Source organism: Coenobita brevimanus, chromosome 23, assembly GCF_032717465.1.
Source record: "Coenobita brevimanus isolate Jiangsu-jjx chromosome 23, ASM3271746v2, whole genome shotgun sequence".
NCBI lineage: Eukaryota > Metazoa > Arthropoda > Malacostraca > Decapoda > Coenobitidae > Coenobita > Coenobita brevimanus.
Window position 1 is genome coordinate 1,685,260 of NC_136976.1, and position 27,682 is coordinate 1,712,941.

Here is a 27,682-nt window from a genome sequence, read left to right on the forward strand (position 1 = left end):
GTCACAAAGCCTGACAAAAGGAAAGGGCAATACCAAAGCCTTTACAGCCTTTCCATTGCACTGCTTCAAGGCTAACATCACATTCTAGGGTTAATTCATTGTTACAACTGTGCATTCAAGAGGGAGAGAAGGCAATGTTAAGCCACATTAAAGTATAATGAGTATAGTTATGGAACAGGGTGTAATATATATAGGGTGACCCATATACAGTATACTGCTCCACTTCTGCTCTGCCAGGTGATGTCTCAGTGTTGTGGGGACGGCTCAGTGTTATCAGTATTTACCCGACGTCATTAATTCATATCCTTCACCAAATGCCATAACCACGCCCACACCAGCCAACTGAGCTGTCCCCACAACACATGAGGTACCGTTGCATCAGTAATTCATTTCCTGCACCGAATGCCACAACCAAGCCCGCACCAGCTGGCTTAGCTATCCCCACAACACACAAGGTACTGCCATGCTGAGTTTCTGCTGGAGAGCTAATATTATGGACCACCCTGTAGATGTCACATTTTAGGTTCAAATAAATTTTTCTAGAGCTCCTTACCTATGTCACTACAGGTGATGTAATTTTCACAGACCGGGTTGTATTAGCTTTCTTTTTAAATTTACAATGGATTGTTTTTGCATCACGAGGAGGCAAAGGATCTTTACATGCATGATCCTGAATTTGGTTCTCTGTTATCTTGTTTTTGTTTTTTCTTGGAGAGAACAATCTTGCAGGCTTCTAGCCTTTGGTTCCTTCTTTCTTGCATTAAAAAAAATACATATTGCTCAATTTACCCCACGCCAGAGGGTGTTCAATTTTAATCTTCAAATAAATTAAAACACTGCCATTCTTGAGGGGCAAATGGACAGTATCAGAACTCTATGTAAAATACCTGATACATACTACACATGGATCACATTTGAAAACCATAACTCTGCTGACAATGAATTGAAGATGCAGGTCTGGTATCCACCACCAAATATTATATCAGAAGATGGTCATGGTTTACAACTTTCCATGTATACTTTCTTGGGTAACTATAAAGTTTCAAAAAGGAGGGGAAAAAAAAAAAAAATCCTTCTCTGCTTCATGCCTTAAGAGTGATCACATTTTTGCTCAAGATTTCCCTACCTCTTATGAAAACAGGAAACAGGTATAAGAGTGATGATGATGATGACAATGATGATGATGGCTATGATACTGATAACAGCTAATATGGAAAATTTGCTCTACAAAAACTCTGTTGCTTTACAATGTTTGTGTCAGACTGCTTATACAGACAGAGAGAACAATATATCAAAATTCCTCGCCTTGTACCAAACAGAAGACCCATATTCATGCAATGTAGTGCTGAAACTAAAACATTACTTTATTATAATTATTATTTACACATTTCAACAATAACAAAGTGCCTATTGCATGCTGAAAATTGTTATATACAATTGCAATGCTAAATGCATCTCTTGGTTTATCATCTGTCCATATCATACGTTACAAGCAGTCCTGACAAAAATATTTACATCTGCATCACAAACAGATTCTCAGAGTTTACAGATTACATGCATGGTATGAAGAAAAAACAAAAACTGTGCTTATGATGGTATGAAGAAAAATAACAAAAATATATGTGCTTATGGTCAGGCCTGTGAAATGGAGCTAGGATTCCCAGAGCGTGAATGATTTGGGAATGAGTGTCTGGCCCTTTTCACTGGGCATCCTGTTGATAGTTCTCCACTTTCATAATTCTTGTTCTTTGTTTCTGGACACTACCTCAATCATTCTTCACTTTCTGGACACTACCTCACCTCATCATTAAATAAAAAGAAACCGCCAAGAAAATGAAAGAACGAATCAATGAATGACACAGACTGTACATTCCTCCTGTGAATCTTCATTGGTATTTTTCACACTTGGGTTCTTCCACCTTAGCTTCAGGGAAAATTTCATCCTTTAGCAGCTTATTTCTTGTAGCTTAACGCCAAGAACGACATCCTTTACATAATTCCCGTATCAATTCTTAAATACCACGATTTCCCAGGGTTAATTTCTCATCACACCTACACATTCAAGAGGAGACATGGCAATTTTAAGCCCAAGTTATAATCAACCGAGTATAGGTACGGTGCACCAGTACACAAAAATTAAATCTGACTAGTTTCTCCAGTTCCAAAATTTCTTAAATAACTTAGAAAAATAACTGAGGAAATCATACCTCAAAATAATGCCTTTAATAAAATACTTATTAATTATTACAGTCCTTTTAGGTCCTCCTTTACTCTCCAATGCATCAGATCCATGCAGGCAATTGCGTCCTCTGCACTGTCGTGGCCTGAAACTATAAGGAAAGGCATCAGACATACAAACACTTATCAAAATGAGTTTTAGTTAAGAAATGATGCTGGAGGGGGGAGCCTTCATGTGGTGACACCGATATGTCCAGGTGGCTATGCTGCCTGGTCATACTGTACTGTACAAACATCCCTCTGTTCCACTCCAAAAGAGGATACAGAATGGTAACTTCAGCATGAAATCCACTGGGTTCACATTCAGATGAGCCTGGGGTTGCAGCTACTACTATAATTATAATTAGTTCAGTAATGGCTATGATATCATTCTATTAGCCTTCTCATGGTCAGAACTGCTCTAGTATTCTATTTTGGCAAATGTCAAAAAAAACTAATTGGCTGTGAGTGAGACACAGGAGCCCACAAGTGTTAATAATGGTTGGAAAAACACTCAGTAATTTATTCCAACTAATGTTAAATAATCTCATTCAGATATGAGTGATTCATAAGACTTCATTTCATTTTTGCTTTCATTTGTGAAGGCTCAAACATGGTTGCATGCATCAGCCTCGGCCACCTAATAGTGGCTCTCCATGCTGTTTGATCTCTGGCAGCCTCCCTATTCAGTCCCTTATCCCTGAGGTCACACTCTATGACCCTATCCCAGTCTTTTTTGGTCTTCCTCTCACAGCCCTACTCCACTGTTCACACTTTTCACATGCCACACCCAACCATCATCCCCCATCCTCTCGACAAGGCCAAACCATCTCAATCTGAGAATTATTTGTCACACAGTTTGCGACACCAACTATCAAATTTACATCTGTGTTAAGTTCTCAAATAATGTGATTCCCGCAGCAGACTGAAAAATCACATAAGTTGTAAGTTGAAATCATGTGCTCCAGAGCAGCTATCGATATACATCTTGCAGAAAGTACTGTACTGTATAGGTAATTCACGTCTAGCAAGGCAAGGGCATGTGCAATATGTTGTCCCTTCTCATGTAAAGTGCATTTATTCATAAATTTTGTACTCATTTTTGTCCTGGAAAATCACTGCAGCTGCCAAGAATAAGAGCAATGCCTCCCCTACTGATGACAGGACCCTCCAAAAGACTACAAAGTGCCTAACATACAACAGGAAGGTAGGATGCTATGAAGGATACTGCACAGAGAGAAGACCTGTTTTTTGGTTCATTTCTAACGTTGCCAACAAGTCCAGTCAAAGGCAGCAGGACTAGTTGTCATCAAAACTGAAAAGCAACGAGTTCAGGTGACATATCCTTGATTATATACACACAGATCTGCACAACAAGAATACATTTCTTAAATAACAACAAAAGCTCTTACCATCATTCTGGATAATCCTTTTAAGATACTCCGAGGCAAGATTGCGAAGAGCTCGTTTATTAGGAGGCCCCATCTTGTGTGGGAACACAATGCTCGTGTCCACAACTGTGTCGTGAATAATCTGTAACATCAACAAATGCACTTACCATGACAGCACTACCAGCATTATCACATTTACGGTATACTGTAGGTATTATTTGTCCATTCATCCATCATCCAATCCTACATTGCCCCATGAGGAGCATAGGAGCCTGGGGCTAGGCAATTGGTCCCGACATTTAAGATGAGACTGACCAGCCTCACTCATCCCTGAGTGGCATTATATGAGCAATAAACCCCAACCACCCCTTGGATATAAACCTTCACCGGCTCAAACCAATTGGAGAGCAATAATTACCCACTAAACCACCAGGCGCCAAAATTTGGTTATATGGTTACCACCCAGCGTAGTAAATGGTTTCCTGGTGCACAGGAAACCATCTGGCTTGTCACTCAGTGTAGAGTCACCCACAGGCTGAAGGAAGTGGAAAGAATGAAGGAAAGAAAGACAGAAGAGGGAGTGTAAAGTCACCCGTAGGCAGAAGGACAAGGAAAGAATGAAGGACAGAAAGACAGAAGAGAATGGAAGGAAAGAAGGATGGAGAGGAAAGGGCCAACACCCGAGAGCAGCACTACATCGACTGAGTGAGTATTATTTGTACGGCACAGTAACCTTAAAAGTCCAGTCTATGGTAACTCTGTGAATCATTACTAAGCATCATAATCATTATCCTAATCCAATTTACTGTGTGTGTGTGTGTGTGTGTGTGTCTCTCTCTCTCTCTCTCTCTCTCTCTAAATATATAAGTGCTTCTGCAGATTTTCTTAGTCCAGCATGGGGGGAAAAAAAACTGAATACTTTTTATAATGTTATCTATAAATTCAGCACAAGTTCCTCCTTGTCTGAAAGTAATAAGAGCTTGGCCTTGCAATTTTTTCCATCTGTTTCATTCTATGCAGTGCCAGAGTAACCCTGGTTGATCTGGCCTGGCACACCATCAACTGTAAGCACTGGACTGTATGGGTTTAACGCTTCATCCCAGTTACTAAGGAACATCCCCTCAAATTTTCATCACAATTCTTATCTTACTCTTCTTTGTTAGCAGACAGACTGATAGACAGACAGCGGTAAGAGCTACACCCCTGATGAGGCATTACTTTAGTTTATTCTTGCTATCTCCAGACTATTTCATTGAACTTTGGAATGATGTTTGGCAGTAAAGAGATTATTGATGGCTATATGTAACCCCTTCAATTTAAAAAGTCAACCCTAAGCTGATTAACATTATTTGCTGGTACAAATAAAATACAAAATGGGTCACCTGGCGAGAGGGAGAAACATGACAACCTACCTGTAAATTATTCATATCTTTTCTCTGTAAAGTAAGTCCTCATTATAATTTAACATTTTATATGCTTGTTTTTGCTTTAAGACATCAGTAATATAACGATGAATTACATACATAAATTACATTACTGCACACACTCAGTTAAGCTGATATGCCTACCCATCTTTCCCAAAATTACAACAACTGTATGCACAAGCTGTATTATTTTGCAACAGATCCTTGACTTATAACGAGGACAGCTGTATTTTGTGCTGTACTGTATCTATCTACCTTTTGCCAGTTGCCTAAATCCCATAAGGGGTGGCCATAAACAAATCATCTCCATGTCGCCCCGTCCCCCGCCATTTTGCTGCCCTCCCTCCAGGTCACACCCCCTTCTCTCATATACCTCTACCACTCCATCCCTCCATCTCATCCTCAGCCTCCCCCCTCCCTGTATAAAAATGAAAACAGAACTTACTTTCAGGGCGTGAAGATCGGATTCCAGGCTGTGTCCGATGAGAACGGTTTTATCTGAGAACCGTGCCAGTAAAGATGCCTGAACATCGAGTATAGATGTTTTCACATCTTCCATGTCCTTTTCTGTGATCCCCGAAAACCTACGATTTGGGAGAGAGAGCAATTTAGTTTCCAGAAAGACAATATACAAGATTTTGTTTTCAAGTAATGGAAAAAAATAAATAAATAAATAAATAACTTGGAGTGAATGACAACTACAGTAACATTACAACCAAACAGCCACATGTGATAAAATTATAAGTAGTAACTGCAGTCTCAATAATGCTTAGCAGTGGCACTTGAAAAGATTTATACATATTAGCATGGCCAAGGGTCTCTTAATACAAACTAAAACCAACACCAGGAAGACAAGAGCACTACACTTACTTTAGGATGAGGGGAAGAGAAGTTGTTGGTCAAGACAGAAGATGCACATTAATCAGTTAAAGCCATATCCAACAACGTACAGTATAAAACATGAATATTCATTACTATGGCCAATGATATCAAGTTTGTGCTGGGGTTATCTGTGTGAGCCAGGTGGAGTGCAGGACAACAACCATTTCTTTTGCAGAGGCTATCTTGAAGGACTGTCTGTGTTGTGAGAGTGAGGGGGTTGAGGTAAGTGTGTTGTTGAAAAAGAGGTTGCATTGTGCTGGGGTTATCTGTGTGTAAGCCTGATAGAGTGCAGGACAACAACCATTTCTTTTGCAGAGGCTATCTTGAAGGACTGTCTGTGTTGTGAGAGCGAGGGGGTTAATGTGTGTTGTGGCAAGAGGGGTTGCATTACAGTGAAGGCATCTGAATTGTAAACAGAATATAAATGAATGAGTTCCTCACCTTGTATTATAATCAATAATGGGGTTGTCTGGCTTCACCAACTGTTCATACACAACATTACCATTTGTGTTGATAACTGTCACTCGCGTCAGCTCACAGCCGGATGTTGTGTAGCTCATCTCACAGTCTGAGTAAAAGTGACTGCATTAGGATCTACCATACTCATACTAAGGCTTATTTCAATGATCATCATACTAAAATATAGTATTAATGGTACTAAGTTGAAAAAACACCAATATTTCACTTCAATTACATATAGACGGTAGTTTTCTTATCTAAAACAGCATCTACCAGTAGTTGTTGCAACTCTCCTACCAATTCAGGTCTCTCCTTCACCAACACTCCTTTGTCTCACTGCAACACTGATACTAAACAAATTACCTACATCCATCTACTCTTACACATGCTTAACTACTACTATAAAAACTTTACAGAATTCAACGGCTTCCCATCCACACCACATGTACATAAAACTTACCATATTCCTCATCTATTTACTCCGTCATATGCTTTCCTTGATCCATGAATGCCATAAATACGTTACAATTCTTCTCACATGATTTCTCCACTATGTATTACTACAAATATCTGATACACATATTCCCTTCCACTCCTAAAACCACCTCTGTAGTTTCCATTTGTATTTGTTTTTTGCGTCTAATCATTTGAAATACTTATGCCCAACTTTCTTAAATTCTGAGACATGCTTTTCAGTTAATATCCAGTCCAACCCATTACATCTTCAACTAGATCTGTTCCACCTCTTCCATTCAGATCCCCTAACATAAAAACTAACACTCTCTCAACTGGTCTTATAGTTATGGCGTCAATTCACTGTAACATGGCTCCCATATGTGGTGCTGAGCCTTCCACACCAATTCAGATTATAACACTTCCTACCAATTTGTTTTCAGGTGAGTTGATAGCAGCAAATCTTAGGAGAAAACTACCTGACATCTCTGGAATCCACTCTCAGTGAAAAATATGATTCTGTACCAAAATTCTCTAATTTTAACGGGATTTTGCTGTTTATATTGTCCTACACATAACTGCTTTGAATATCTATGAATTTCCTTACCTAGGGCATAGATTCCTGGATTAGAGCCACCTTTGTACTTGGGTATGGTTCTGACGTAACCATGCAACTTCTTTGGGTCATAGTTCTGTGAGACATGTGTTGTAGCAAGGCAACAACCTCCTGACTCCAGGTCTCCATCACAACAAGAGTATCGATTCTCAAAGCCGACATAAGTCCTCCGTTTATAGGCGCGCCCCCAGTGGTAAGCGCAGGATGTGGTGGTGACAGGGAAGCCCCACTTGTCAACGATGTACAGCACAGAACATCGGTCACAGTAACGCTCAGTCGAACTCGGACTGATCTTCTTTCGCTTATCAACCTGCAAATGAAGTATACAGGCATTCCTCATCACACCATATGTCAGGGATTTGTTGCAAAACATCAGAGTTATATCCATACTACTGGTGTTCACAACCATCGCAAAAAAAAAAAAAAGTGTGGCTGGTAAAGGAACGAGTGGAATAGACTGTAATATTCATGTGCAGTGGGTCTGGGGCAAGAACGTATACCCTGAGTAAGTGGGTGATGCAGGATTAGTGGTCTGAGTGCACTGAAGGTTTATTTTTATATTTCAAACATCATCAACGAAGGAAAGTGTCAGGGGCTAAAGAAATGACTGAGATGAGCTACTGCAGTGGTGGGGAGGGGGTGGCACGCAGCAGCTGAAAGTGATTATTTTTCTTTTTATTGACTGGCTTTTTATTTATTTCATTTTTTCTGCAGAGTCAGTCTCACAAGTTTCCTATTAATCCATCATGTCTACTTTACGCCTATGAATTCCCAGTCACTTCTCCCTGATCCATCATATCAAAGAAATTATCTATCTATCTATTGCTAGACATCATAATCCCGTAAGGGGTGGCCATTTGACTTTGAGTTATTTGTTTTACGGGGAGGGGCACTAACCCTCCACCAACCCACTTGTTGACACGTAGGGAGCACGTATGGTTTGGTTATATGGTTACCACCCAGCGTTGTAAATGGTTTCATGGCTTACAGGAAGCCATTTAGCCTGTCACTCAATGTAAAGCCACCTGTAAAGGAAAGACAAGCAATAAGAAGTGACAGGAAAGATGGGAGAAATAGGAAGAGAGGAGGGCAGGCACAGAAAAAGAATGATAAGGGCTAAGGAAGAAGTAGGCAGCACTAAATCTATGGGCTGAAAAACATGCTAAACATCTCTGAGCATGGAACGGCTAGCCAGAACAGGGGAGGAAAAGGGGAGAACTGGAATATCAGGCAAACTTATGTCCTTGTCTGTAATATCGATAACAAAATTAAATAAAACTTCTCAACACATCATGATACACAGAACAATGACTTTTGAAACCCAGTATTGTGATCTATGGAGTCAAACACATTTCTCAGAACATTATGCACGAATTTTGTAACTGTTCCACAAAAAAGTCTTGATGTTACTGTCTGCAACTGTGACTGGATAATACTCTTTCTCCCCTAACCCCAAAATGACTATAACGTATGTAAATGCTAATGGAAAGGGACAATCCCACAGTTTCCCTTTCCAAATGCATATGTTTGAGGTTAGGCTACAACGGTCCACTACGTGTAAGGATGGATGACCAGGGGAAGATAGTGGTCAAGTGGTTAGAAAGGTTGTTTGCTGTCTGAAAGGGATAGGGAAGGATATCCATTCATCCATCCATTATCCAATCCTATACTGCCTCATAAGGAGTGGAGGAGCCCGGGGTTAGGGAAGCTGGTCCTGACATTTACGATGAGAGTGAAGGATAATATTTTAGATTTCATTAATGCGGACCTTACTGATTTTCCACAAAAACTGCCAAGGTATTAAAAAAATCCCAACTAATACCATTAAGCAAGCATGTGATCAACACAGATGGTGGGTATGAGTGCTGAAGTAGTGACAGACAGAAGTGTGAGGCATGAAGGAAGACTGCTGGGCTCCAAGGAACGAACTAGAATGTTTGTGCCCAGAATGTTACGCAGAGAAAAAGAAAAGCATATAAAACTCCCTACATGACCTAAAAAGCTCCAGACATCAGGATCAGGTCATTTTCAGCATACAGCTACAGGCAGTCCTCATTCTATGCAAAAGGATGTGCTTCAAAATACCATCTTCCTCAACAAAAATGGAAATTGGGTGAAACTAATACATCAGCTTCATAGGTAGCAATGAAACTGTAATGGGTAATCTTTTTGGAGTTTACCATGGATCTTACTGTAAACAATGACATTAAAAGGCAGCTGATAATGAGGATTTATTGTATTGTAATTATGTCATAAGAAAAAATACATACTGTCTTAACAACTGCTTTGCCTTTCTCCTCTGGATCTGGGAATGGGTATCCGTTTTCTGCCAGCTGCTCCTCAGTCATGATGTACTTAGTCAGGTGCTTGAATAACTCATCATCTGTGGTAAAGGAAAGAATTATCATTTCAAACTGGGCTGCCATGATTGTAAAGAAGTGAGTTTAATTATATAATCCACCATCTAAGTAGGAATGGAGTGGAGAGATATAAAAGGGAGGAGGGGGTGAGTTGAAGGTAGGATAATGACAGAGGACAGAGAAACGTGGAGGCAATTTGTTTATGGCCATCCATTATGAGGTTAAGGTGTCTGGCAATGGATGGATGGATAGACAGACAGATCACCTAATCCCCTATTCCACCAGCAGGAATATACAGGTCAGGTTATCCAGACATTCCATATGAAAGTGTACAGGTGGCTGGCCCGCAGTGACATGGTGTGAGCAATAAACCCCAAACACCCCTTGGATATAAATATTAAGTGTCATGTCTGGCTGGAGTACCCTAACCCACTGGATCATCAGGCATCTGGCAGTAATCCATCAATCCATTAGCCAGACAGAAGGAAGAGGATAGAATGATGGAAAGGAAGACAGAAGAGGAAGGAAGGAAAGAAGGATAGTCACCAGAGAGCAGCACTATATCGAATGAGTAGAAGGTGAGCGTCCCCATCTACCACAAATATATATACTGTATATGCATCCAGCAGAAATATGACCCACAACACTGAACTCACCGCTCAACTTTGCCGAGGAACTGCCAGCACTCTTCTTGGTCTTCTCAATGCTCCAGGAGCCCTTTTGTCCTCCTCCTGCAAGAACTGTGAAGTGAGACAGTTTGACATGGTTCGGGTTGATGGGATGGGCTTTCCCTGACGTCTTTGATGCTGACGTGCCAGATGAGGTGGACGGCTGGGGTGAAGGTGGCCGGTCTTCCTTTGTTAAGCTTTCACACACTGCATAAACAGAAGCAGCTATTAACCCCTTCAATCTGAGGCCGAATTTTAAAATTTTATTCTTGCTATTACCTAACAATCATATAATATCCAGCCAAGTCACACTAATGAGGTCTGATACAGCCTTCATTAACTCCTTCAGCATTAACTCTTCAAACCGATGATTCATTTTCGTGTTTTGTTCCATCACCAGACCCTTTGACTAACTCAGAACAGACCTATATAGTAGCAAGTGTGTTAGTAATGGCTATCCCTTACCCCTCACATTCAAAAACTTCTTTCGCTAAATAAAAAATGACAGAGAGACAAAACGAATAATATAAAAACTGTATCACTAGATTAAAGGGAATGGAGGTCCTGCCTAATCAATATCAAATCATCTGGTGACGGCAAGAATGAAATGTACTGGGTTGATGGGATGGGCTTCTCCTGGTGTCTTTGATGCTGGATGAGGTTCACTGTTGGGGCAAAGGTAGCTGGTCCTCCCTCTTAGGTTTTCTCACATACACCCCCCACACGAAGGATGGAATTAAGATACATCAACTCTGTGTATACCCTGACACAATTTTTAACTTACTCTTGCTACCTCCATGATTGATGATGATGATGATGATGATGATGATGATGATGATGATGATATCCAAAATTTTCCACAGCTTATAATCTTCTTTCATTGAAGGGCAACACACTGCCTTGACATTAATATACACAATGAAATCCAATCTATACATGCATGTAAAAATAGGCAGGAAACAAAGCTATTTCGCTTGTAAAAATAAGACTGTGTTAATCAGGCAAGATTTACACAAGTTAAAACAATACTGGCGATTTAAGTCAGACGTGTTCCATAATACAGTATCTCAATGTTCCCCACGTCATCAATACTGGAAATCTAGGAAACTGACAGGTTAGTTTTATAAGAGCTATCTATTTATCTATATACCTAGGCTGCTTCCCCCAAGGAAAGGGAGGTAGCTGAGACAGGACGACACACTCCCCATTTACTCATCCATTCAAACACATTCATTCGCATCTTAGCCCCAAAGGGGAGAACGGACAGATCCTCACCGCACCACACCGCACAAGGGTCAACTGCCCAATGCAATCAGTGACATCCGCAGCAGGGCCCGACAGCAGAACTGGTTTACCCCTGCCACATCATAACAAACCCATCCCCTTACCCGCACCTGACCTGACTAGATGATCAGCTTTTATGAGAGCAGCGAACTTAAATATGTATTTTCTGGAAATTTAATGAGGACATAAAAGCAAAAATATAAATCAATACATACATAAATAAATAAACAGGATGACTTTATGGAAAATTACTCTATTTTACAACTGGATGCAACACTGTGCATCACAAAAAGGTTATCTGCTACATTTCTACTGCTCCTGATACAGCACATTTATTAGTTTCATCCAATTTAGATTAAAGTAACATTCAACCTTATTATTAAAAAATAAATAAAACAAAGTGGTACCCTGGAGAACAATTTCAACTTATAGCAATGACTACAGCACTTGATTCCACCTATTATACAACTGGATCTTACACTCTGGATCAGTGTCAAGGAGTTCCTGGGCAGCCTCCCCCACTGTCTGCTGTGATCTCAGACGCTTCACAGCATTGACTGCCAGGCTGAGGTAAACCATGCGAGAGGACGCACGTTGAAAGCAAACACGCTCCTCGGCTACTCCCTGCGAATATAACCAGACGATATACACTTCTTATACATCACAACCACTGTAAAAATCTACTGTAGGAATTAAGCTATGTCCACACTGTATAGCAAAATGGCTGCCTCTTTAAGCTCCATTACTGCCTGCTGTGCCCATTTACGAACCTCTCTAATTTACAGCACAGGCAGCATGAAAAAGCAATATTCCGGGACACATTCCTGACGCACAACTAGGACTTACTGTACATGTTCAGGACACTTCTGTTATCCAGCTATTTATATAAACTCTCCCAACTGTTCATTTAAAGAAACACTCCTTGAAACTTGCAATACCAAATGCAACTCTTCACAGTATATGGAACGCTCCTCTTGAAACTTGCTACACTGAATGGTACTGTTCATTGGGGAAAAAAAGGAAAAAACCTTGAAATACTGTACTGAATATTGCTTCACATTAACACTACTCTTGCAACATGATATACTTAATGCAACTACAGTATTCATATACAAACACTCCTCTAGCAACTTACTATACCAAATGCAACTCTTCTTATAAACAATACTACTGAAACTTGCTACACTGAATGCAGCTGTTCACATATACAAACACTCCCCTTGAACTTACTATCTTGAATGCCTCTTTTTGTGAGGTGAATTTGAGGCACTCGTCAATCAAGGTGTTGAGATATCGCTGCCTGACGTTCTGTGGAACTTTGCTTCCAAATTCAGCCGGGATGACAGGTCGAATCAAGATTTCCTAAAATGAGAAAAATTCCATGATAAACTGAATCAAAATTGAGAATCATCATCATCATGAAGTTTGAGGTAGGATGCAGAAAACAAGGAAAGAAGAACCACAACAGAGGGGGACCCATCAATGGCATATCCAGTGGAACAGACCAAAACACACTCATACACACATCAATCAAGGCCCAGGATCCTGACTCCACCTCACCAGCCTAACCAGCTGCACATATTTTACTCTTTGGGCAGTTTTCTTTTAAAGGTGCGCCTCACTTACACCTGCCTGACAGAAAATAGCTAATTTAATATCAATCACGGCGCTGTCATCAACACTACTCTGACCTCCATATCTTCATTTCCTGTACTGCACTTCAGAATATTCAGTACGGTGAAATGACCAAAACATTCGCCCCTTCACCTTATATTATATCAACTGTGTTTTGCCTTGCTACCACCACACAAGTTTATCCTATAGTTAATACAGTTCGGTGGAAAAATTAATAGCCAGCATAGCAAAGTGGTTATTTGGCTAGTTCAAGCTTTCAAAACCTTATCCAACAGGTTAATGTTCATCCACAGCCTATATGTTACCTGGGCAGTACACATTTAATTGGCTGGGCAGCTTTATTATTATTATTATTTACTACTATTAAAAAAAAAAAGTATAATTTTTGTCAAACACATCTCAACATATTTCAACCATCACACAAAAAGTCCCTCAACTCCCTTCCTATCCTCTGAATGGGGGATGGTGGACTGTGGAATAATGGGAGCTTCAGCCTGTAGTCCACTAGGTTCATGGTCATATGAGCTTGGGGTTACAACAATCAATGATAGTTCTGTCATCATTATCAATTATTCATCATTCATTATCATCATAAATCATTCACTATTCACCATCATCACCACTGCTGTCATCATCATTGTCATCAATCATTATCACCATCATCATAAATCATTCACTATTCACCATCATCATCACTGCTGTCATCATCATTGTCATCAATCATTGTCATCATTATTATTATCATCCTCATTCTTACCTTTTCTTCCAACCTAAGGACAGGGTGTGGTAGGATCCAGAGAATATGGGAAGACAGAGTGCAGGGATGTGAGAAACAATATCAACTCTTTAACTGGTGAAATGGGTCAGACACTCATTCCCACATCATTCATGTCCCAAAGATTCCTGGCTCTACCTCACAGACCAAATCATATGTACACAGTTTGGGGACATTTTTAAGTCAAAGCGAGTATAAAAATAAAGCGCGGCAAAATATTACAGCATCAGGAAAAACACAGTAATGAGTATTCCAATATCTATCATCGTAATTCTTTCCACTAATATGGGATGGGAGGGGTTCTAGAAACAGGAGGGGTGGAAGTCTAAAGGCTAAAGAATCACAGTATCCAACAAAGTATCCACTGAGGTAAGTCACCATTCATTCACTCACCATTCATGCTTTTCAAACAAACATTACTAACATGTATATTTAGGGTCAAACTCACATTACTAGGCATGTGTGCAACTCTCCTGCCTCCTTTGGCTAGTGTCTGGGCAGTGGTGGCTGAAGGCATAACCCCTGAAGCCTTGGCAACTTTTGGAGAGAGGAGTTTTCGGGAGTCAGTTGGAGGTAGACTTTTAATTTTTTCGCGAGCATTGAGCAATGAGGAAACGTTGGGTACGTGGGAGATGCGACGTTTCTTTCCTGTTAAAAAAGGGAAACAATCTGTTGTTAAATTAAGGTTGGGTGCATGAGCAATGTGATGCTTCTTTCCCACTTACACAGAAAAAATATATATACACACTCTGTATGTATGTTCAGTAGTTAGTGGTTGGTGGGGATGCTCACCATCCACTTACGCAGTGTAGTTGCTGCTCTCAGGTGCCTGTCCTTCCCTCACTTCCTTCTTTCTTCCTTTTTGTCCTCCTCTGTCTTCCTTTCCTTCATTCTTTCCTCTTCCTTAAGCCTACTGGTGACTCTACAAGCCAAATGGTTTCCTGTACACCAGGAAACCATTTATTACTCTGGGTGGTAACCATATAACTAAATTATGGTGCCTGGTGGTTTAGTGGGTAATTAAGGCACTCCAATCAGATTGAGCCAGTGCAGGTTTCTATCCAGGGGGTGGTTGGAGTTTACTGCTCATGCAATACCACTCAGGGATGGGTGAGGCTGGTCACTCTCATCTTAAATGTCAGGACCAACTTGCCTGGCCCCGGGCTCCTATGCTCTTCATGGGGCAACACTGGATTAGATGATGAATGAATGAGTGAATGAATATACAGTTAATTTATTGGGTATTTTTTTATGATTTCCTGAGCAAAAAGGAATTTATAGCTCGGATTTACCATATTCAAGTTGTGGGTGTGGCCTAACTGACTTGGATACGGAAAAAATCTGACTAAGAATAAATAAGGAGGGTCATTAATTCATTCATTCATTTACAAAGGCTCCAACATACTTGCATATATAGGCCTTGATTACCTAATGGCAGCAATCCAGGATACTTGGATTTTAGCAGCCTCTCTCTTCAGTCTCTTATCCCTGAGGTCACACCCAATGACCTCATCCCATGTCTCCTACTCCATAAGTATGGCAATTTTATGCACCCACAATCTAAGGGGGTGGCCCAGTTCAGTAGTACATAGTAGCTGGAACCCCAGGCTCATCTGTACTTGAACCAAGGTGGACTGCAGGAAACTGGTTACTTCAACTAAGGAGCTCCCAGACATCTTTCGCCAAAGTAAACTTGATAGACTGTGCTCTTATAGTAAGGCAAAACAAATGGAGTCTCACTGACCAAGAAGCTGGGGTGAGGCGAGCTGTGTGCAAGAGGTGGCCGGGGTGGAGCCAGCACTGCCCTGGGACAACACTGATGATGAGTGACCACGGCTCTCCTGAGGCTGACTGAGGCGCTTCATCAGTTCAGCATTTTTCTCCTTAAGTTCATTATATCTCTCCATCATTTTCTGAGAGAAAAAAAAAGAAAGAAAGAAAAAAAACGTATAAGTATAGTGCCTGAAAATGTAAAAACAAAGGCTTGTACCACTAATAACAGTTACCCTTTCATCTATTCAGCACAGTGACGGTGAGAGTTCAAAGCATTAACAGTATTATACTAGGAAGAACCTGATGCTGTCATATGGTGGCAATTGTACATTCAAAGGATTAACTTAAAACTGTGAACAAAGCAACCCAATTTAATGTTAGAACCTACTGAATCCACAGCTCAAAGAATTAACCGCTGAACTCCACCAGCAATGGACAGAAAATGGAAACTGAAGTCTGTTGAATCTCCTGCTCCATGGAAATAATATGAGAAGAAGAAAAATTGTGCTGCAAGTTTGGGAAAGTAAGAGAGCTCCGCAAATCAAACAATGATCGTGCAAACAGGTGACTGGCAAAATAATGGGTACGTCAAACACTTCTCCTGGACTGCAGAAACTACCATAAAAGCAAGGGTGTCATATTAGTCAGCAGGGGAAAGTGAGAAGTAGATGTTATATATTCAGAAAATTTTTGTCTCTGACTGTACAGACTCTCTTACCTGAATGGGTGTCATCCTGGACTTCTGAGGCGATGGTCTTCGAGGCATCAGGTTCCCCGTGCTGCTGGTCCGAGCCACACGGTGACGGCCAGGAGGAGGTTCAGTGTCTTCCTCTCCGTGTGCCTGAACCTTCAACTAGATCAAGATAATTCGTGGTTAACATACTACTACATTCTTTAACAAATACTGCAGATAAGAATACAGTATAAAGCAGTACAACCTGTGCCATGGTAGTGGCTTGGGGCAGATTCACATTCTTGACCTCCATGTGCCTGAACCATCAAGTACATCAACAGTATGATTAATATGAAGGTACTAAGGCCTTTAAAAATGCATACAGTACAGCATATAAGCATATATTACAAAGCAGCATAACTACCTCTTTGTACACTAAAGTTTTCTATCTCTCTATCTATTGCCAGACGCCTCAATCCCATTCGGGGTGGCCACAAACAAATCGCCTCCACGTTGCCCTGTCCCCCGCCATTTCACTGCCCCGCTCCCAACTCACACCCCCCCTCTCTCATATACCTCTCCACCCCATCCCTCCATCTCATCCTCGGCCTCCCCCTCCCTCTTCCCCCCTCCACCTCACTCACGTACAATCTCTTCGTCAGTCTTTCACCCTTCATCCTCTCCACATGGCCAAACCACCTCAGTGTATTCCTCCTAACGCTTCGTATCACATCCACATCCACACCACAATGCTCCTTTATATCCTCATTCGTCAGCCTGTCTCTCCATGTGACTCCACAGGCTCCTCTTAAATAACTCATTTCCACTGCTCTCACTTTTGACTTGTGTCCTTCCAGCAACGTCCAAGCTTCACTAAAGTTTTAAAATCAATAAATATCGATTCTTCTCTTAAACATACTCATGACTTATTAAGAAGTGTCTTTAAATAGATAAGTTATGCACTTTTGAGCTTTCAACCCCTCAATGAGCAAAACAAAATATTCAATTGTTCACATTATCTTCAAATATAACTTACGTGTGATACTGATGTCATACAGAACACTTCTCTGTTACAAAACTGAATACATCTGAACATTACATAAGAAAAATAATAATGAATGGTTGATCATAATATAGCGAGACTGACTGGAGTGGGGAAATTTTGGGGTGACAATTTTCATTCAATTTTTTGTGAATTTCAAAAAGACCCACAGACGCAATGTTAAAAAAAACGTATTCTTGCCATCATGAAATTCTTAAAAGAGAGAGCCCCTGCATATTCCAAGACTGCCAGGCCTTGAAACAGTCTGCCTCAAATGCCCTCAGAGTTGTAAATATACCGTATCAAAACACAGGAATTCGCCATAAATAAGACTCAGCAATAATGAAATGGCGGTGGACAGGGCGACTTGGAGGCGATTTGTTTGTGGCCACCCCAAACGGGATTGAGGCGTCTGGCAAATTGATAGATAGATAGATAAAATAATGACTATACTTCACACCTTCCTCATGGAGATCTGTGAGTCTGGTGCATCTGGGTCTGGCTGGAACTCGTTGAACATCCTCATGCACTCCTCCATCACCTCCGGGTCATCCTGGCCAAGGTCATCCACATCCGAGCCACTATCTTGGCGCTGAGGTATACATAATTACAATAAGTCCTTGTCATACACTGCAATTTTTTCTTCTGTTCTATTACTTATTTATTTACTTATTTTTAGAAAGTCCTCATTATAAACTGCAATTTTTCTGTATCTGATGACATACAGTAAATTACATATTATCTTTTCTACCAACACACAATTCTGCTGAACTTAGGAATGGCTGTTTGTATTGCTTTATAATAATGACTGCCATACTTGATTTCTGTTCAGTATTTTGAAAAGTACCATATTTCTTGAGCTTAATAAATAGGTCTGGTCATAACAACAACAAAAACAAAGTAGCTATGATAGTACAGTAATCCCTTAATTATCCGATGTAGAAGAACGCTGTGGGGTGGATGTGGATGTGGTTGAGAAGATTAGGAGAAATACACTGAGGTGGTTTGGACATGTGAAGAGAATGGAGAATGAAAGACTGACTAAGAGGGTGTATGTAGGTGAGGTGGAGGGAGGGAGAGGGAGGGGGAGACTGAGGATGAGGTGGAGGGATGGAGTTGAGAGGTATATGAGGGAGGGGGGGGGTGAGTTGGGGGGAGGGTAGTCAAATGGTGGGTGACACAGCGACTTGGAGGCGTTTTGTCTGCGGCCACCCTTTGCGGGATTAGGGCGTCGGGCTATATATAGATAGACAGATAGAAGAACAAAGGGGATGTCTAGATTGCGCATGTGCCTGGATAATGGACTTCTCCCCTGGCCCCCCTTCCCGGATTCAATTTTTCGAAATGTTATATAGAGGACACATTAGGTTAGGTTGTGCTAGGTTAGGATTAATCTGAAGTAAGGTTGCTTGTGAGTCCTAATTTCAAAATATAACACTACTGCTATACAACAGTTCAAAAAATTCAATGAACTCTAAATCTAAATCATGCAATGCATACAATCACAGTCCCACTACACATGATTCCATCTGGGAAGCTTCTGGTGGAGTAACATTAGCAGACCACCTTGTATTAATATTACCTCCACAAATGTTGTGTCTGGTGTGCTGGAGCTGTTTATAATTTGTTCCCAGTCATCATGCGGGATCTCATCAAGCACCGAGAGATCAGGCAAGGGTGAATCACCACCATTGTCTGAAAAAAGAAAATGCCTAATTACTGTATCATGGTCTCAAAATCTATGTTTACGGTGAGAATAAATAAGACAAGCACAAACACTCTACTCAGTTCACTTTTAACTTGACCTAAACTGCCATCTCTTCACAGTACTGAGTTGTGCCAAGGGAATAACACCAGCACACAACCGAAGTCAATTCATGCTGAACTGCTCTGCCCAGGCCCAGCTGCCCTACAGGAAAAGCAGCTGCAAAAGGATGAAAATATCTGCTAAGGTGGATAAACAATAGCCATCCATCCATCAACCAATCAAGTGTTGCCCCATGAGAAGCATAAGAGCCCAGGGCTAGGCAAGTTGGTCCTGACATTTAAGATGAGAGTGACCAGCCTCACTCATCCCTGAGTGGCATTATGAAAGCAATAAACCCCAACCATCCCTTGGATGTAAACCTGCACTGACTCAATCCGACTGGAGTGCCATAATTACTCACTAAACCATCTGGTGCCATAATTTGGTTACATGGTTACCCCAGTGTAGTAAATGGTTTCCTGGTGTTCAGGAAACCATTTGGCTTGTCACTCAGTGTAGAGTCACCCACAGGCAGAAGGAAGAGGAAAGAATGAAGCAAAGAAAGATGGATGAGGGAGTGTAAAGTCACCTTATGGCAGAAGGAAGAGGAAAGAATGAAGGAAAGAAAGACAGAAGAGGAAGGACGGACGAGAGGAAAGGGCAGTCACCCAAAGCAGCACTACATCGAGTGAGTCTGCAACTATAAAAAAATTACTTTCTAAAAAAAAGATTCCCATAATTGAAACCAATGAAAATAAACTAAATTATTTTATCAATGCAAATGCTGTACTACTACTGTTACTTTTACTGACCATTTCCAACCCATCAATCACTTCATCCATTTGTTCGAGTATTAACCCCATCAATGCAAGGATATCAATTTGGTCACGGTCCTCTCACAGTGAAAGGGATAAGATCAAACTCCTGTACTGAGCAAACTCTCTTCAAACCACAATATTGTACTGCCTGGTGATACAAAAATATAGAGAAAAGTATTAACTGTGTCTACATTTACCAACATGCCTAATGAGGGTCAAGGTACAGTAACTCTATAGCATGATTTCAAGTCCCCCCCAAAAAAAACACACACACACACACACACACACACACACACACACACAAAACAGCCAGGAAGGATCAAAAGAAAAAAAATGGATGAATGCTGACAAAACAATCACAAAAAATCAAGAAACAACCAGAGAAATGACCATAAGAAAGTAAAAGAACTAACAATTTTATGTCCAGTGATATGAGCCACACAATATTCACACATCACTCAAGACTAACGACACTTACTATAATCAAAGGACTCTCTTTCTGAAATTCCAGATGAAGAGTAATCCAATGCTGATTTGGCTGAGGGAGTACGTTCAGCAGCTGGCAGGGCTCTCTCAGCCTTGGGGGTTGAGTGCTCCATTTCCCTTTGATGTTTTCTGCTCTCGTGCTTGCTCTCGCTTCTGTTGGTCTTGCTGCTGTGTTTATGGCTGCTGCTGCTAGTGTGCTTCCCGCCACTGCTGTTTTTGCTGCTACTTTGCCTACTACTGCTACTACAGGTACTACCATGTTTGCTGCTACTGCTATGTATGCTACTGCTGTGTTTATTATTGCTGCCAGAACTGTTGTGTTTATTGCTGCTACTGGAACTGCTGTGTTTACTGCTGCTGCTGGTAGGTTTGCTATCGTGTTTGTTACTGCTGTGGTGTCTGCTATGTGTTTTGCTGGTTGAGGTACTGGACTGCTGATTAACATTCGTCATGCTGCCTGAGGGACCTTTCTCCTTACTACTGGAATTACCACCACTTCTGACCTGGTCATCATTCTCAGCATCTAAATTACTACCCTCTATACTTCCTGAACTTCTACGCTTGTTTTTGGTAGCCTTGGTTTTCCCTGCATTCATTTCAGCTGCAGAGTCAAACATAGATATTTCAGTGAGGGATTTTTGTTTTGGAAAAGAGCTAGCAGCAACAATATCAAACATTGACAACTTTCTGGGCATGGGTTCTGGTGAGCTGGGTTTAGTGCCATCTTTTTCCTCACCTAATCCACTGTCACTCAATCTTCTCTTTTCTGCCAGACTTTCACTGTCACTGTGTCTTGAGTCAGTGCTATGTCTACTGTTACTAGATTTATCAGACACACTCTCAGTACTGTTCTTCCTCTTATGTGTTCGAACTTCAGTTTTCGACTTACACCGCTCTCGAGACGTTTTAAAATTATCCACTTCCTTATCTGTTCTAGTAGATGATGCTGACTTACTAGTATGCACTTTCACCTTATTTACATCATCCTTATAAACACTGTTCTTTGGTAAGTTCTCACTTAATAATGAGGTTCTAGACGCATCATCGTCATCAACTTTTTCAATCTTGACACGAGATAAGTCAACTTCGATCACATCATCCTTCTCCCTTTTTATTTCTGAAGGATCCACAGGCATGGGGATTGACACAGGTGGATCCTTGAGTTTTTCTTGTGACCTCGTATCCCTGTCTCTCGTATGGGCATCTTGGCTAATACTTCTGCTCCTTCCTTTGCCTTTACTTTTTCCTTCCTTATCCCTGTCTCTGCCTGACTTTGTGTCCATGCTGGAGGCTTTTTCTTGATCTCTGCTTGAACTTCTGTATTTATTCTTCTTTCCTGAACTTTTAGCTTCTTCAGCAGTGGAATTCTTACTACTGCCATCCTTATGTGAATCTCTTCTTTCTCTCTTCTCCTTACCGGTACTTTCTCTCCTCTCTTTGCTTGTACTTCTACTTTTCTTGTCTTTGCTCGTACTTTCTTTCCTTTCTTTGCTTCCACTTTCTCTCCGTATTTTCTTTGTACCGGTACTTTCTCCATTTTCCTTGCTCATGCTCCGTTTTCTATCTTTGGCTGACATTTCCGGACTGGAACTACTTCTTTCCTCACTTTCTCTTCTTGAACTGTTACTTCTCTCCTTGCTTGAACTCTTCCTTTTCCTCTTCTTTGATTTCTTTCTCTTTTCCCTGCTCGAGCTCCTACTACTGCCACTCTCTTCACTTGAGTCTCTACTTCTGCTTTTGGTCAAGTTGCTGCTTCTATCCCTACTCCTTGATCGTCTGCCACTGCCTTCGCTTGAAACACTACCAGGTCTGCCCGTACTCACACTCCTACTTCTGCTAGAGCTTCTGCTACTACTTGTACTGTAACTTTTGCTCCTCTTCTTCTTAGCCTTATGTTTATTTTTCTTCTTTTTGTACTTAGATTTTTTGCGGTGCTTGTACTTTTTACGTTTCTTGTGTTTTGGAGATTTATCCTCTTTATCTTCGTCCTTGCTTCCATCACCTGCATCAGTGTCTGCATCAGTGTCTGCTGTATCCTCTTCGCTGTCTTCCGAACTCGATGTGCTTCGCCTGTGTTTCTTCCGCTTCTTGCTGCGGGTGTGCTTGCGGCGACGCCTACGGCTCTTTTTGCGCCTCTTTCTGGGGTGCCGGCTGTCCGACTCGGAGCTGCTGCGGTATCGCCTCTTTCGCTTTTTTTTGTGCCTTTCTTTAAGTTCCTCCTTGTCACTGCTGCCATCAACAGTACTGGAGTCATCATCATCATCATCATCAACTGACTCAGCACTGGAGGCATCACTGTTTGCATTTCCCTCTTTATTTTCTGACAAATTTTTACCTTCACTATCTATTTCATCTTTTTTCTTTTTTTTTACAATTTCTTTGTCAACTGGTTGAGAGCTGTCACCAATATCAGTATCTTTGTTTTTTTCACTTTCTTTCTCAGCTAATTCTGACTTATCATTTACAGGTGCATCTCTGACAGAGGATATATTGGTTAAACTTTCAATTTCCTTATCTAGATCAACTTTGTACTTTTTTTTATTCTTAACACCTTCCCCCGCCTTGGCAGTTACAGACTTTCTTTTTTCTTCAACTTTTTCAGGTTCACTGCCTCCATCCATAAGCTGTAGCATTTCATCTACAGGACACCCATCTTTCTTTGTCTCCAATGAACCACTTCGAGGCTGAGGCGTCCAGCTGCGAACATTTGGCCGTGAGAGTTTTGGACCACCTAGTGTATGAAGCACTTGTGGTAAGTGACTGTGCCCTTTAGGTTTGACCGGTTTGTCTTCCGCAGCCACTGTTTTCTCTTCTGGACCAGGAGTTGCGACCTCTTTTGTTGTGGTATTTTCATTTTTATCGGTAAGGGATACAGATTTGCCAACGCTGTGAGTGTTTTCTTTGTCTGGACTGATATTTTTTGCACTGTCTACCATCTGATCACTATCCTTGACATTCTGAGTGAGTTCACCTTCTTTACAGCTGGACTTCGTATACACAACTGAGTTGTATGTTTCACTTACACATGATGATGATGTAAACACAGGGGATGGGGGCAGGAAGTATGAGTTTTCTGCAGGTAACTCGCACACTGCTACTTTATCTGGTGTTTTACAAGTTATACTCTCTGGATCTGGGAGATGTTTGGCATCGGCTATCATAGACGATCTGTCCACCTTTTTATCTAGACTATTAAGATTGTACTTCAGCTTTCCAAGTGCTTTAACTCTTTTTTTCTTCACTTTAACTTTGTTATTCTGTGATTGCTCGGCTAGTACTTCTTCCAACAGATCAAAATCACACTTCCTCTGATCAATGTCAGCATCATCTTCATCTGAGGAGAAATCTGTTACCTCACTATCAACAGAGTCTTTATTACCGTGCTGAGTTTGTGTTGTACTGACACCAACATTAAGTTCTGAGATAGGTGTTGGAGTATAGTTAACTCTGGAGGAGTCTGGTGCTGGGTCCTCGGTGGATATTTTACGCTTGTTGAGCTCCCTGATTGGAGTGGGGTTGTAACTGGGGGTACCTGGTGGGCGGAGGTAAACTTTCTTCTTGCCTGCAGCTGCAGCAGCTTCAGCCATCAATGCTGAGGTGTTGATACTCTTCATCACTACAGAGGTGTCCACTGATGATGCCAGCCCAGGGTTCTCTGCCAATACCTTCTTAACTGCCTCACTTACTAACTGCTGCAGGATATCTGACTGAACACCCTCACAGACACTTCTGCCTTCACCTCCAGTTTCAGAATGCTGTTCCAGATCCTCTTCTTCAAAAGGTTCTGTGCTGCAGGATGCTGAAATAACAAGGCATCACCACAATGTCAGTACATGGTATTATAAAACCTACAATGCACATTCATAATCTCATAATATGTATCAGTGATCATTTCTGAACCTTACGATATTAACTAACGAAACCCATATACCACCGCAGAGCCAGTCCCTACTTCTTGCAGTAGTTTTGGTCTGATACCACTGTGCATTAGGTAGCTGCCTAATGCCTGTCGCATGTGAACAATGGCAAATTATCAAATACTGTACTCTAAAGGATTAATATATACAACATCCATATAGAATGATGCTGGTGATGAACTGATTAAAAATATATATAAATAAATGGAATACTAAGTACTGGGTATTTCAAACTAGATGTATACAGATGATAATGTATTACTTACTAACAGACAACAGAATCTTTGTGGACAGATTTAGTTTGTAATGTAAAAGATAAAGTCTGACGCTAAAACAATATTGGTAATGTAATGGACTATTGAGAATATTGGTGGCTCATTGAGTGGTTTGTCAGTGAACGTTGAGAAATTTCCAGATGCATGAAATATACTGAGTACGGAAGTCTGTTCATCAGAGAAGCGACTGTACATACAAAGAATGAATGTGAAGAAGGTACCTCAGTTAAAAATGTACGGTATATATGTAGTAAGCTTCAGCATAGGAGGATGGATGGAAAGTCAAGCAGAAGATGGACAGATAATGTACCGTAACTGAACGAACGAACAAGCAAGATATGGATAATATAATTACAAGTGTGAAAAAGCAAGGTAAGGAAAGCAAGGTAAGGAAGTTTAGGAAGCAAAAGGAATTACAAAGGTCAGAACTGGAAATACCACCCAAAGTATCTTGCAAACATGGTGTCATGAATTGTTCTAATGGAAGACCTTCCCAAATTAGGAAAAGTCCTTTACTGGGGAAATATAAGTTTTGGCCCAACACACACCCTCTTCAGCTTTCCGTTGTACTGGGTGGACCATACATAGCCCCCACTAGAGACTCACCTGGTGGTTTCTCGTGTGTTGTGGGGACGGCTGGTGGGATTGTGGGTGTAGCAGCGGAAATAATGAAAAAATAATGCATGACTGAAATAAATAACACCAACTGAGCAGTCCCAACAACAGAGAAGAAATGGCCAAACGAAAATTACGAAGGACCCTGTATTTCCCTAATAACCAACTTTTCCTAATGTAAGGTAGGTAAAATTATTCCATGGATGAAGTATTTATGGAGACGCAATGATAAGGTTATACCCATTTTTGTAATCTGGCAGTCAACAGAATTATCTCTCCATCCCAGAGACAATTTTGAGTGGATCTTTTGAGTTGTGAGGTGAAGTCAAGAATTACAAAAGTTTAAACAATAAATAAATGGATGTAAGGCCTGATTTACTGGGCACTCTGATAGTTCTCCGGCTTCTGTACTTCCCTGATCCTCTTTACGAATCTCCCCCACTCCAAGTACAGGAAGAAGGGAGGGTTAAGATGATGATGATGATGATGAATGTGCTTGTACTGCTTTCCTACCGGTGTAACATGGGAGACCAAGCAAGAAGTCTTATACAGTGGATTATGGCATTTAACTGGCCTTAAGTTAGCTACCCATAATTATGTTTTTCCCTCTCCACACTCTGCCCTTCTGGTTTTAACTGATATCTGCCTTGATGGAAACAAAAATCATCTATAATCAATATTTCTCTCATTAGTGAATTATGGTGTACAGTATAATTACAAAACATTAACTGACCATTTGATGACTCTTCACCAGGACCGGCACTTCCTTCCACAACACCACTGGTATCAGGTTTGCTGACAGAACTCACTGAAGAAGAGGACTTCATGCTCTCTGTAAAATTCAACAGCAATATATTGAGGGGCATGAATTATGAACTGAAATAATCTCCATACACTCAAGAAAATTAACCTCTTCACACCAATGACATATTTTAGTGTTGCTACCATCAGATGATTTATTCAGCTTTGGACAGACTTTTCCAACTTGTGAGATTAGATAGTAGTGGTAGGTGGTGGCGTCCATCATCCACTCACTTGATGTAGTGCTGCTTACTTCTCCCTTAGCTTTTATCATTTTTTTTCTGTACCTACCCTCCTCTCCTCCTAATTCTCCCATCTTTCCTGTCACTTCTTATTGCTTTTCTTTCCGTTACAGGTGGCTTTACACTGAGTGACAAGCCAAATGGTTTCCTGTAAGCCAAGAAACCATTTACAACGCTGGGTGGTAACCATATAACCAAACCATACGTGCTCCCTACGTGTCAACAAGTGGGTTGGTGGAGGGTTAGTGCCCCTCCCTGTAAAACAAATAACTCTGAGTCAAATGGCCACCCCTTGTGGGATTATGGCATCTGGCAATAGATAGATAGAGAGATTAGATATAGCCTTCATTACCCATTCAGCATAAGAGGCTTTTTCTAAACTTAATAAAAATGTCAGGGGACGACAAAAATTAAACAAAAAATACCGGTATTACACTGGGCTGAAGGTATTAATATGCCATTCAGCCAACATTTCTGCCACTCTTGATGACTATCTCATTGGGCCAAATTTATAAAGCCTTCACAGCTTAACCTTTTAATACTCAGGACAGCAAATGTTCCAGCTAATACCAGAAAATTTTACTCAACTGAGAGAAGAAATGTCACAGTAGCACAAAAGTGTAAACACTGTTTACTCTTAACCCTCTCATCGTCAAGACAACTCTAGTCTTCAACTGCAGCTAACACCTGATGATATTATTAAGCTGTGAGTAAGTCACAGAAGGCTGAGGTTTAACGTGTGTAAGTGTAAAACTATTTTTTTATACCAGTATATACAGTACAGTCCTTTTATCTTGGTTCACTACATATACCAAACATTTCAAAATTAAACCAGAGAGAAAAATAATGAAAAAAATAACCAGAAAGTATAATTTTTTATAGAAATTCACTGCTGAGGCTTCTTCATCAACCAGTAACTGCAATACATGGTACATAGTTAAGTGACACCAGGCCACACACAATGCCATCTGTGGCACCCAGTAAACTAGTGTGTCAGTGTTGCAGAATTACAAGTGGCATCTCATAATTTTAACCTGATTTAACAAGGAATTACAAAAGTCATCTTGTAAGTTTAGCCAGGTTAAACAATTTGTCAGATCATCAGATGCCTGTATGTTGTCCTGTGCCG

The 27,682-nt window shown here is 40.8% G+C and overlaps 1 protein-coding gene across 1 annotated transcript in view; it reads right to left on the reverse strand.

Annotated features, from left to right (window-relative positions):
* Nucleotides 1-1,100: 1,100 nt before the first annotated feature.
* The window catches only part of LOC145393059 (uncharacterized), a 28,811-nt gene continuing 2,229 nt past the window's right edge, over nt 1,101-27,682 (reverse strand). Inside the window, exons 2-17 of the mRNA XM_080267397.1 lie at nt 26,244-26,342; nt 20,696-24,502; nt 19,235-19,347; nt 18,113-18,244; nt 16,656-16,790; nt 15,909-16,077; nt 14,613-14,812; nt 12,985-13,116; nt 12,234-12,378; nt 10,459-10,677; nt 9,713-9,825; nt 7,434-7,752; nt 6,356-6,482; nt 5,478-5,616; nt 3,630-3,750; nt 1,101-2,330 (exon numbers count right to left, since the gene is read on the reverse strand). Coding sequence (XP_080123523.1) covers nt 2,245-2,330; nt 3,630-3,750; nt 5,478-5,616; nt 6,356-6,482; nt 7,434-7,752; nt 9,713-9,825; nt 10,459-10,677; nt 12,234-12,378; nt 12,985-13,116; nt 14,613-14,812; nt 15,909-16,077; nt 16,656-16,790; nt 18,113-18,244; nt 19,235-19,347; nt 20,696-24,502; nt 26,244-26,342 — 6,056 coding nt within the window. The 3' untranslated portion in view covers nt 1,101-2,244. The remainder of the gene's footprint in view (nt 2,331-3,629; nt 3,751-5,477; nt 5,617-6,355; nt 6,483-7,433; nt 7,753-9,712; nt 9,826-10,458; nt 10,678-12,233; nt 12,379-12,984; nt 13,117-14,612; nt 14,813-15,908; nt 16,078-16,655; nt 16,791-18,112; nt 18,245-19,234; nt 19,348-20,695; nt 24,503-26,243; nt 26,343-27,682) is intronic.